The sequence below is a fragment of the Erythrolamprus reginae genome, chromosome 4, assembly GCF_031021105.1.
Source record: "Erythrolamprus reginae isolate rEryReg1 chromosome 4, rEryReg1.hap1, whole genome shotgun sequence".
NCBI lineage: Eukaryota > Metazoa > Chordata > Lepidosauria > Squamata > Dipsadidae > Erythrolamprus > Erythrolamprus reginae.
In genome coordinates, this window is record NC_091953.1 from 67603501 (window position 1) to 67616194 (window position 12694).

At 42.7% G+C, this 12694-nt stretch overlaps 1 protein-coding gene across 4 annotated transcripts in view; it reads left to right on the plus strand.

Moving 5' to 3' along the window:
- The first annotated feature begins 6832 nt into the window (after positions 1-6832).
- The window catches only part of CASK (calcium/calmodulin dependent serine protein kinase), a 300775-nt gene continuing 294913 nt past the window's right edge, over positions 6833-12694 (plus strand). For 2 of the 4 annotated variants that reach the window (XM_070750528.1, XM_070750529.1), the window contains exon 1: positions 6843-7605. In XM_070750528.1, coding sequence (XP_070606629.1) covers positions 7547-7605 — 59 coding nt within the window. In that variant the 5' untranslated portion in view covers positions 6843-7546. Of the gene's footprint in view, positions 7606-12694 lie in introns of all 4 variants that reach the window. The other 2 variants (XM_070750527.1, XM_070750530.1) reach the window with 2 other exon arrangements.

The window sequence follows — 12694 nt, forward strand, 5'->3', positions numbered from 1 at the left end:
GGGGCTGGTACGCCCCGTGACAAGTAGATTTGTGACCTCGACTGGCAGTGGGTGAAACAACCTTGGTCACCATAGCCGCTGTGACTACATGCTGGGAAGATAGACTTTGAAGCGTCTGGAGTCATCTGGAAGGAGAAGAAACATAAGTTCTTGTGCTGGAGGTTGAGAAGAATAAAAGTTTGCTGGAAAAGGTGAGCAAATTTTCCAGAGGTGAACTTGATTTGAGTTTTTAAAATTTCTTTGTTTTGGAAGTTGGACGGAAGCAGAAATGGCTGCAACTGTACTATTTTTGGATATATTACCCGGCATTTAAATGAACTTTAAAATTTTCTTTAAAAACCCAAGAATTTTATAAACTGCTTATACTTATGGAAGTTGGAAACATAAGATTGGATTTTTGGAATTAGCATAATTTAAATGTCAAAGTTGCTATAGAACCCAGTATTGAAGAATTGGGAACAATTGTGATTGTTTACTGAAGACATCTGCTGGTGAAGTTGAGGCAATATTTGGTTGGAATTGTTTTTTCACTGAATTTGTCCTTGACGCAATGGAATTTGGCAGGTTGCTTTCTTTTTAACAAGTGATAAAGAGAAACTGAAAATAAATAGAGAGCACCTTGAACTTGAACTTTATTTGAACTTGGAAAGGGTGAGAACGAAAGAAGGATACAATTTGTTTTGGAAATTCTTGGCTTCTTGATGATATAAAGGTTAACTGGATATTTGAACAAAGCTTTTTGATATATTAATTTTGTAAAAGATGTTCAAAGACATTCTTAAAGATATCCAAGAATGGAAAGAATAAATTAGAAATGATAACACCGTCTTGTACATTGAAAGTTTTCATCAAGATTGTAGCAAAATTGAAGGAAAAGAAGAAAAATGTCTTCAACAGCTGGAATTGAATGAGCAACTGAGAAATGTAAATAGAAAGGAGTCATCAGAGGGGCATTCTGAAAAGGAACTAATTGAAGGACAGAATATCAATGAAATAGTGGTTTTTATAAATTATTTAGAAAATGGTTTGCTTAAGAAGGGGTTAATAGGGTTGATGATCATATTCCTGATGATTTAAGCACTACTTTAAGCACCAAGAAAATGAAGAATAGGCATGACCTGATATCCCAGAAATGGCAGAGCAAGAAAAAAATGAGAATGGGAATGGAAAAACATCTTATATTTTGGTAAAAAGAGAGGCAAGGAGAAAATATATGGGTTTAAAATGATAAAAAATGAAAGCCATGAGGATTGGCAATGAGTATGCATTAACTATGAAATGATATACAGTGATCCCCCGGTTATTGCGTCCCCAACCATTGCGAACAGGGTAATTTGCGATTTTTGAACCCGGAAGTCAAAACACCAATCTACGCATGCGTGCCCTTTTTCTATGGGCACGCATGCGTAGATGGGGCCCGGCAGATCAGCTGCTGGGCGGCTTCCCTGGGTCTTCCCCCTCTTGCTGGCGGGAGGGCGAGCAGCGGGCATCAGCAAGGAGTTTCCCCACCGCCCACGCAAACTCCTCGCTGCCGCCCGCCCTTCGCCCGCCCACGCCGTTCATTCTCGCCGCTTTCGAGCTGAGTCCTGAAGCGAATTCGCTCCAGGACTCAGCTCGAAAGCGCCGAGAGCCAGCGTGGACAAGCCGTTCGTTGGCGCTGGCTATCGGCGCTTTTGAGCTGAGTCCGGAAGCGAATTCGCTCCCGGACTCAGCTCGAAAGCGCCGAGAGCCAGCGTGGACAAGCCGTTCGTTGGCGCTGGCTATCGGCGCTTTTGAGCTGAGTCCGGAAGCGAATTCGCTCCCGGACTCAGCTCGAAAGCGCCGAGAGCCAGCGTGGACAAGCCGTTCGTTGGCGCTGGCTATCGGCGCTTTTGAGCTGAGTCCGGAAGCGAATTCGCTCCCGGACTCAGCTCGAAAGCGCCGAGAGCCAGCGTGGACAAGCCGTTCGTTGGCGCTGGCTATCGGCGCTTTTGAGCTGAGTCCGGAAGCGAATTCGCTCCAGGACTCAGCTCGAAAGCGCCGAGAGCCAGCGTGGACAAGCCGTTCGTTGGCGCTGGCTATCGGCGCTTTTGAGCTGAGTCCGGAAGCGAATTCGCTCCCGGACTCAGCTCGAAAGCGCCGAGAGCCAGCGTGGACAAGCCGTTCATTGGCGCTGGCTATCGGCGCTTTTGAGCTGAGTCCGGAAGCGAATTCGCTCCCGGACTTAGCTCGAAAGCGCCGAGAGCCAGCGTGGACAAGCCGTTCGTTGGCGCTGGCTATCGGCGCTTTTGAGCTGAGTCCGGAAGCGAATTCGCTCCCGGACTCAGCTCGAAAGCGCCGAGAGCCAGCGTGGACAAGCCGTTCGTTGGCGCTGGCTATCGGCGCTTTTGAGCTGAGTCCGGAAGCGAATTCGCTCCCGGACTCAGCTCGAAAGCGCCGAGAGCCAGCGTGGACAAGCCGTTCGTTGGCGCTGGCTATCGGCGCTTTTGAGCTGAGTCCGGAAGCGAATTCGCTCCCGGACTCAGCTCGAAAGCGCCGAGAGCCAGCGCCCCCCGGACCCCCCAACCCGGGTTTGGGGGGCTGCTAGGAAGCCCCCCATGCCGGCGGCAAACAGCCGCGCCGCCCCCAATCTTCGGCTCCTCGCTAGCGCTGTGGGAGTAAAAACACCATCTGCACATGCGCAGATGGTGTTTTTACTTCCGCAGCGCTACTTCGCGAAAACCCGCTCGTTGCGGGGGGTCCTGGAACGGAACCCTCGCAACGAGCAGGGGATCACTGTAGTTAGATTTATTAGGTGTTGTTTTTAAGATATATTTCAAGTCATTAAATTTTATTGAAGTATAGAATTTTACAGAAATAGAAATATTTAGATCATTGGATTATGGAAATTATTTGGGATAGATAATGAGAATTAAGTGAATATTGATTATGATTTGGAATGAAATATGATTATAATATTAAGATGATTATTCATTGAAGATCTAAAATAACGGTTTGGTTAATTTTTATATTGTTTTCACATTCCTATAATAATAGAGTTTGGGGTTTTTTTTGTTTATTTTGCTCTTTCTTTTACCTTCATTCATTCATTCATTTATTGGACTTGCATGCCGCCCCTCTCCTCAGACTCGGGGTGGCTCACAGCATATGCCAAAAACATAACAATAAAGTTTATCCAATATACTAAAAAGATTCTTAAAATTCTAACTTTAAAACATTCATTTACATTCATTCAATAATCACACTAACGACATTCCTTGGCCAGGGGGAAGGTTTAATGTCCCCAGGCTGGTGGCAAAGATGTGTTTTTAATACTCTTTTGGAAGGCAAGGAGGGTGGGGGCAGTGTGAATCTCCAGGGGGAATTGATTCGAGAGGGCCAGGGCCCCCAGAAAAAAGGCTCTTCTCCTAGGCCCCGCCAGCCAACATTTTTTGGTCAACAGGACCTTAAGGAGACCAACTCTGTGGGACCTCACCGGATGCTGGGATTCGTGCGGCAGAAGGCGGCCTTGGAGATAATCTGGTCCTATGCCATGTAGGGCTTTATAGGTCTTTTCCTTTTTCTTCCATTTTCTTTTTTGAATTATAATCTCCTTTCTTTGTTTTCTTTCTTGTAAGGGCTTTGAGAGAATACATAAGAAGTAGGAGTAGGCACTATGGCGTATTTGAAGTATTAAAGGAGAAGGATATTAATTTAATAAGGTTTTAAAGGAAATTAAGCTCAAATCCAATTACAAGAAAATTAGATACCTAGATGACAAATTTAGTCGTCAAGGTTGGGGGGGTTGGATTGACACCAGAAGTAATTAATTTGGAACTAATAATTTTGGGGGGGGGGGAGATTAATTATAATGTACTAACTCGATACTGTTTTTATTATAATATGAAAATATTTCCAAATGTATTGAAAAGGTTTGTATGGAGAAAAGTAAAAAAAAAGGCACCCCCCCAAATATAGGTAGTCCTCGACTTGTGACAATTGAGCCCAAAATTTATGTTGCTAAGTGAAACATTTGTTGTGAATGTTGTCCCATTTTACCACCTTTTTTGCCACTTAAGTGAATCACTGCAATTATTAAGTTAGTAACACATTAGTTAAATGAATCTGACTGTTTCATTCAGGTCACAAAAGGTGATCTCATGACCTCAGGATACTGCAACCATCATAAATGTCAACCAGTTGGCAAGCAGCTGAATTTTGATTACATGACTGAGGGAATGTTGCAGTGATTCAAAATGTGAAAAACAGTGCTAAATTACTTTTTTTAGTACCATAGTAATTTTTAATGGCTACTAAACAAACTGTTGTAAATAGAGGACTTCACAGATTAGCACTTGGTGGAATCCTGAAGGCCTTGTAAAATACACTGCTCAAAAAAATAAAGGGAACATTTAAACAACACAATATAACTATAATATCACATGCTGTTGTGCACATTCAACTTTATACAGAACAAAGTATTCAATGAGAATGTTTCATTCATTCATATCTAGGATGGATTCTTTGAGTGTTCCCTTTATTTTTTTGAGCAGTATATATTCAAATATCAATGTGCCTTTAACTACAAAGATCAGAATAGTACAATTCTGGCATTCCCTATGACACTCTACAGAGGTGAAAATTGGACTTTGAAGAAGCAGGATAGGAACAGTACTGATGCCGTTAAAATTGGTGTTGGAGAATGCTCCTGATAATATTGTGTACAGCCAAGAAAACAACACAGATCTTTCACTCAAGGCACAATTTACTAAATTTAAATTATCCTTCTTTGGACACATTATGCAAAGACCTAATTCACTGAAGAACATTTTATGCCGGTGTTGTAAGGAATATCCTTCTGGGTTCAGTTCACAGGAAAAAGTCACTGGATTCATGGAAGTTGCTTGGAAAAAGAAGGTTTGAAGGTAGACAGGAGAAAATAATAATAATAATAATAATAATAATAATAATAATAATAATAATAACGATAATAAAATAATAAAATAATATTTTTTTATTAGATTTGTATGGCTTGAGCTTGAACAGAAAAGGTCGATCACATGCTTCCAGATGTTGGGTGAAGAGAAAAAAGTGGCAGATATGGGGTGAGAGTGGCCTAGTTTATACCCTCTGTTTGCCCCACCTTGAAGGTTCCCTGTTCTTGTGTAAGAAATGTAGCCCATTGGCCCAGGGGCTGGGAGAGAGGGAGGGTAACTCTGTAGGCCATCTTCAGTCCTAGTTTGCTTGACTCTTGCTGGCTGGTGCTATCTTCCCAGGTTCCATGTGATGAGATAGGTAGATGTCCTATGGGTTAAGGGTCTCAATCCAGGGAAACATATTCTTCCTTTTCAATATTTCCTAGGATATTTCATTTTTCTAGAAGAGGGGTGGATGCTAACTTCCTTTACTGGGAAAGTTGGAAGGAAAGAAAAAGAAGACCAACATCCAAGTTGGATGGACTTTTACAGTAGTGATGGGTGCATCATTGGAAGACTTGAAAATACTAGGTTAGGAACAGAATGTCATGGAAGAAATGTGGTTGCTAAAACTTGAGGGTGCATAATTAATCACTGTATAACTGTATAAGGATTTCCATATAACTTCTCATTCTGGAAGTAGGTGATCCAAATTGGAATAGGTCAGTGAATGGATAACCCAGAATTTCTACTTGTCAATTTGGTAATGCTATTTCACTATTACTTTTATTAAATCATTATTCAAATTGAGAAACAGGGTGTGGGGAACACCCCCCACCCACCCAAAGAATGAAATATTTCAGGAAATATTAAAAAGGCATAAAATTATATTTACCTAAAGGAGAAATATAGAAACATGCTCTTAAAGACAGAAAGCAACCTCAAAGTATTTCTTAATAGCCCACAGTAGATGCCAGCATCTTAAAAGATAACTCTTAAAAGATTCTTGACAAATGTATCTTTTTCTTTTATGTAGGCTGAGAGCATATGCACCAAGACAAATTCCTTGTGTGTCCAATCACAATTGGCCAATAAAAATTCTATTCTATTCTATTCTATTCTATTCTATAAAGAGCTTATTGAAAGAGGAAGACAAGTATCTAAATAACTCTATTCATAAGCAAAGCAAATACTGCACCCAGAAATCCATTCAAGACATGATAGGATTAGAAAGCAAGTCCTCATTCAAGATCCAACACAGGAGGAAAGCCATTAGCTACAATAGGAATTGCCCAACACCCTTTCAGAACACAAGCCCCTTCACTGCAGCCCCTCAGAACAGTTCAAACTTCAAAGTCACCAACACCTATAAAGGTCCACCCACTCAGCTGATCCAGAACTGTACACTATCTTTGTGGTTCTGTTCAATAAACCATCTTTCCAATCAGCCTTCGTGTTGTTTCCAGCTTCTTTCTCCCAGCTTGGAACTGAATCAGATGGATTTTTCTTCCAACAAGGGGAAAAGACACCGGAACAGAAAAGAATTAAACAGAACAACTTGCAATTAAGAATTTTGGTTATAGAGCAACAGCTAATTTTGCTAGGCTTTTTTTTGTACCTTCCTTTAGTTTCTGAAATAAGCAAAAGGGCTTGCTGCTCTCGCAAAAACTAGTCAACTATCATCTCCCCCCCCCGCCTATGCCTTACTATCCGTTATCCGATACACCCGACGAAGCCATACTCGATTTTTCCTCTGTTTAGAGTACCACTTCAACCTCGACGCCTTGCATCGAAAACGGCTACGAGAAAAACCCACCCGCTTGAGAAAAAGACAGCAGCATTATCCACTCTTTTTCCCTCTTACTGCTCTATGACGTCAAAGCATCTGCGTCTGCGCACAACCACCACTTTTCGCTTCCTTACGCCAAACGCGTATTTTTTGAGCTGCTTGTGGGAGTGGCTTTGTGCAGAAGGAAAAGAGGGAGGAGGGAGAATGGCTGAGGGACCCCCCTCTCCCTCTGTAGCGAAGGGTGCGCGTGCTTGCTCTGGGCGGTTGCGTGACTGATTAAAAAGGTGGCGACTGGGAAAGGAGCGGCGCGCGCCCTTCCTTAAACGACTTATCGCTGTCGTCGTCGCGTGGTCAGAGCCGCGTCTGCCTCTCCCTTCTGCGCGCTCTCGTTCTGTCCCCGTCGTGTGTGAGTGTGCACCGGTGGGGGAGGGGAGCGAATGAGGCGTCTCTGCCCTCCGCCGGTTCATTTTTGTATTCCTCCCTTCCATGGTTGCTGCTCCACCCCTCTGGCTGAATAGCCTTTGGCTGCTTAGCCGGGGCCCTAGGAAAGAAAAAAGGCTCGCGACGGAGGGGGTGGGGAAAAGGTGACGACCTGGCGGCGGTAGCGAGAGGCAGCAGTGGAGCGAGAGGCGGGCGAGTGGCTGAGGCCCAGAGGAGAAAGAAACGGGGAGCGGCGGCAGCTGCAGAAATTTTTGGCGTAACCACTGGAACCTCCGGGACGGATTTGGGCTGTTCGGTGTGGAAGGATTGGATTTAACGTGGTGTGCTGATTGGAGGCGGCGGTGTCGGCGGCGGCGTGTTGTGCGGGGAGCGCGGAGGGGATCCTGCCCGCGCCCGCTCCCGCCTCGGCCGCCTGCAAGGATAATTCTGCCCTATCTGGACCATGGCCGACGACGACGTGCTGTTCGAGGATGTCTATGAACTGTGCGAGGTGATCGGCAAGTAAGTGGCCGGGGTGGGGAGTGGGGAGGAAGGAGGCAAATGGGCCAGGAGCGGGGAGAGACCAAAGCAGCGATCGTCTGCAAAGCCTACTCCCCGACGGGAGGAGGGAAAGAAGCGAGGGAAGAGATGCTCGGTCCCGTTCCCACCTGAGTTGGGCCGCCGCCGTGTCTTAACCGAGGAAAGGAAGAGGCCAGATTGTCATTGCTGGAACGGAATGATATGACCAGTACCTTCGTCGTGGCGCCCACGCGATTTCACACGATAGGAGAGGTGATCTGATGTGGAATATTTTTTTGGGGGGGGGGTCTAGCTTATTCTTTCATTCGCCACAGTTCAATTTTTAGTAAGGTCTGATGTTGCAGTAAAGCCGGTTTTGCTCTGCTTTTAATATATGTGCAAATTTATGTAACGAGTTGCTTACCTGGAGGGTAGACAAGGAAAGATGAGACTGGGTCTTCTGCTCTGCTTTTTTTATTGTGTCCCTAATGCTAGGTATAGTACTTTAATGTTCCTTGCTACATAATATTCACCTCACTGGCAAGGAGTTCTGTCTGAAAATGATGACTGCAAGAGATATTGGCCTTCTTACTCATTATGCAACTTTTCAAATTAATGTGCACTGCTTGCCCCAAAGTGAAGCCGCAACAGTTCCTAAAATGCCTCTGCTTTATTTTTTGAATATCCAATTTGGTAGGTTGTTTGAAAATGGCAGCTGAAGTTTTCTGTTTTTATCTATTTGGAAATTTATATTGCCACCTATTCGCACATGGCAATTCAAGATGGCTTAGAATATAAAGCCTCATATAAAAATAATAAAACCAATAAAAGATAGAATCACATAATAAAATAATAAAATAATTATATAAAATAATACCACCACCCTGACAACACATCACACAAACCATTTAATGGGTTCTATCCCACTTGTTCCTCAGGCCTACTGGCAGAACCAGGTCTTTAGCACATTACCTGTTATTCTAGAAATGAAAAATACAGTTAATTATGGTAGCAAAATAATATAGCTCAGTCTGTTTCATCCTCCCCCAATATCTGATTGTTGGTTTGGGGAGCTTGTTCTTATGTGAAGTGTTACTAAAAAGGAAAGTTAAATGGAAATGCATAAGAATAACTTCCCCTATTATAAGTTAGTATGTTTTACAGGTGAGATGATTTTGCTCCTATTATGATTTAATAAAGTAGATTTTAATTTGTGTTCTATTTTTACTATAACTGTTTAATTTCAAGGATAAATAACTTGAATATTTATTTATTATTAGTTTAATGTATATTCCGCCCAACTCCTGAAGAACTCTGGGCGGCTCACGACAAAGAGAACAACATCTAAAAAGGAACAATTGAAAAAGACAATTTAACCATTAATAAAATCATGCATATCTTTTGTGGCCGGATCTAGATTATGCATTTGATCAAGGGCCCCAGGCCAGCTGGCAAAGCCAGGTCTTTACAGCTTTTCAGAAGGCCAATAGTGTGGGGGCAGTATGGATCTCAGGAGGTAGCTGGTTCAAGAGAGCCAGAACTGCCACAGAAGAGGTCTTCCCCCATGGCTCTGCCAACCAACATTGTTTAGCTGGTGGTACCTGAAGAAGGCCAACTCTGTGGGCCTTTATTGGTTGCTGGGAGTTGTGCAGTAGAAGGCGGTCTTGAAGATAGTCTGGCCCTAAACTATGTAGGGCTTTATAGGTGATAACCAGCCAGGATTAGCAATCCTGGGTGATATTTCATTGCATTACCATATAAGGTAAAAAGTAGAATGTAAAGCATGTTAATTCTGAATCATAGAGTGTGAACTTCAACCTGATTGGGCCAGAGCATTATAAGATGCAAATCAACTTCACCATGTTCCTTCTGTCTGCTGTTGTTGTTGCTGTTGATGGTGGATGTTAGTTGGGTGGCTGGAGTAGTTTGAGTGTGAGTTAAATATTGAGTAGAGTAGTAGCAGTGATACGAAGAAACCTGGATAGGTTTAGTATCTACAGTGCTCCCTCGATTTTCACGGGGGATGCGTTCCAAGACCACCCGCAAAAGTCGAATTTCCGCGAAGTAGAGATGCGGAAGTAAATACACTATTTTTGGCTATGAACAGTATCCCAAGCCTTCCCTTAACACTTTAAACCCCTAAATTACAATTTCCCATTCCCTTAGCAACCATTTAGATTATTACTCACCATGTTTATTTATTAAAGTTTATTTTAAAAAAATGTTTTTTAAAGGCAGACGAAAGTTTGGTAATGACATATGACATCATCTGGCAGGAAAAACCGTTGTATAGGGGAAAAAACAGCAAAGTATTTTTTAATTAATATTTTTGAAAAACCGTGGTATAGATGTTTCGCGAAGTTCGAACCCGCGAAAATCGAGGGAACACTGTACTTGTAACCAGGATTGGTTGAGTATCTACTTGTAAGTAAGCTGAATATAGCTAATGTAAAGTTCCTGTATATAGAAGACTGAAATACAGTAGAAGATGCTTTGCACTGAAGAGTAAAACTATTGTTTTCTACAAACGTGTCTTCATCATTTATCTGGTTCCTTAATTGCCACATTATATTCTGATATCTTATCTAGTATTCCTGTGTTACTCTGTACCTATATCCGGATATAACCAACATCTTGAATTGCATCCAGAGACTGATTGGGAGCCACTGCACCTCATGGAGAGTTGGTGTGATGTGGGTGTTCGTAGGTGCATCCACAACAGCTTGTACAGCTGCATTCTGGACCAGTCTCTGAACGTTTTTCAGGGGTAGCACCATGTAGAGTGTGTTACAGTAATTTAACGGTGAGGTGATAAGGGCATGAGTGACAGTGAGGAGTGCCTTCTGATCCAGGTAGGGTCATAATTGGTACATCAGGCAAACCTGTCAAAGGTCCCCTTAGCTACAGCTGAAAGATGTTGATCCAATCTCAGCTGAGAATCTAGGAGGACATCCAAATTGTGAACCCGTTCTGAGGGGGGTAATTTTTCCCCTCCCAGAAACTAGGACGGACAGTCAATATAGTCCTTCAGGGGCAGTACCCACAGCCACTCAGTCTTGTCCAGGTTAACAAAATACAAATTTTGTTAGGTTATTTTCAGGAAAGTGTTGTGCTTTGTTTGCTTTATATAGGGTGTATTTAATGTGTTGTTATACCTTTTGCCAAATATTTAGTTTTTACTGTACTATACAATATGGGGATAGTGTCTCATTTTTAATTTTTAACAGCAACTTTCACTATGAGAAGAAAAACTCATAATTTAGCATGAGCTCAGAAATTTTGGTCAAATAGCCATGTATTTTTTCATAATTATGCTTTTTTTCCTTTGCAAAATAAATTAAAAGTACAGTAATACATATAATGTGTGGCAAATACATTTCATCAACTTTTTTACATGGATATAATATTGAGAACATAGTGGTTTATATATCTGTGAACTTACAGCCCTTGGTCTTACAGATTCAATATCAATTTCTGCAATGTTCCTATTCTGCCTGCTATTGTAAGAAAGTTTAGATTAAATTGAACTGGAATGGGGCTTTTCAGTGGAAGCCCTTATTTGTGGAAGAAACATTTTTTATTTTATCAAGTTTTTTTCATATATGCTTGTTCTCTATATGCTGAATTATTTGATGCTTCACTGTGAAATATTATTGCAAGTGTAAATGGGATGAAGAAATGTTATACAGTACACTGCTCAAAAAATAATTAAGGGAACACTCAAATAACGCATCCTAGATCTGAATGAATGAAATATTCTCATTGAATACTTTGTTCTGTAAAAAGTTGAATGTGCTGACAACAAAACCACACAGAAGTCATCGCTGGAAATCAAATTTATTAACCAATGGCGGCCTGGATTTGGAGTCACACACAAAATTAAAGTGGAAAAACACACTACAGGCTGATCCAGCTTTGATGTAATGTCCAAGGCAAAATGAGGCTCAGTATTGTGTGTGGCCTCCACATGCCTGTATGACCTCCCTACAACACCTGGGCGTGCTCCTGATGAGGTTGCATATGATCTTCTGAGGGATCTCCTCCCAGACCTGGACTAAAGCATCCACCAACCCCTAGACAGTGTGTGGTGCAACGTGAGGTTGGTGGATGGAGTGAGACATGATGTCCCACATGTGCTCAATTGGATTCAGGTCTGGGGAACGGGAGAGCCAGTCCATAGTTTCACTGCTTTCATTTTGTAGGACTACTGCTGATACACTCCAGCCACATGAGGTCTGCAATTGTCCTGCCATTAGGAACCCATTAGGAGGGCCAACCGCACCAGCATATGGTCTCACAAGGGGTCTGAGGATCTCATCTCGGTACCTAATGGCAGTCAGTCTACCTCTAGCGAGCACATGGAGGGCTGTGTGGCTCTCCAAAGAAATGCCACCCCACAGCACTACTGACCCACTGCCAAACTGGTCATGTTGAAGGATGTTGCAGGCAGCAGATCGGTCTCCACACCATCTCCAGACTCTTGTCACATGTGCTCAGTGTGAACCTGCTTTCATCTGTGAAGAGCACAGGGCGCCAGTGGCGAATTTGCCAATCCTGGTGTTCTGTGGCAAATGCCAAGGGTCCTGCACAGTATTGGGCTGTGAGCACAACCCCCATCTGTGGATGTTGGGCCCTCATACCAACCTCATGAAGTCGGTTTCTAAGAGTTTGTGCAGACACATGGACATTTGTGACCTGCTGGAGGTCATTTTGCAGGGCTCTGGCAGTGCTCCTCTACCAGAGCTGCACTACCTGAGCCACTTGTGTGGGTTGTAGTGTCCATCTCATGCTACCATGAGTGTGAAAGCACAACCAACATTCAAAAGTTACCAAAACATCAGTTAGAAAGCATTGGTACTGAGATGTGGTCAGTCGTCCCCACCTGCAGAACCACTCCTTTATTGAGTATGTTTTGATAATTTCCACTAATTTCCATCTGTTCTCTATTCCATTTGCACAACAGCATGTGAAATTGATTGTCAATCAGTGTTGCTCCCTAAGTGGACAGTTGATTTCACAAAAGTTTGATTTACTTGGAGTTATATTGTGTTGTTTAATTGTTCCCTTTATTTTTTTGAGCAGTGTATTTAAT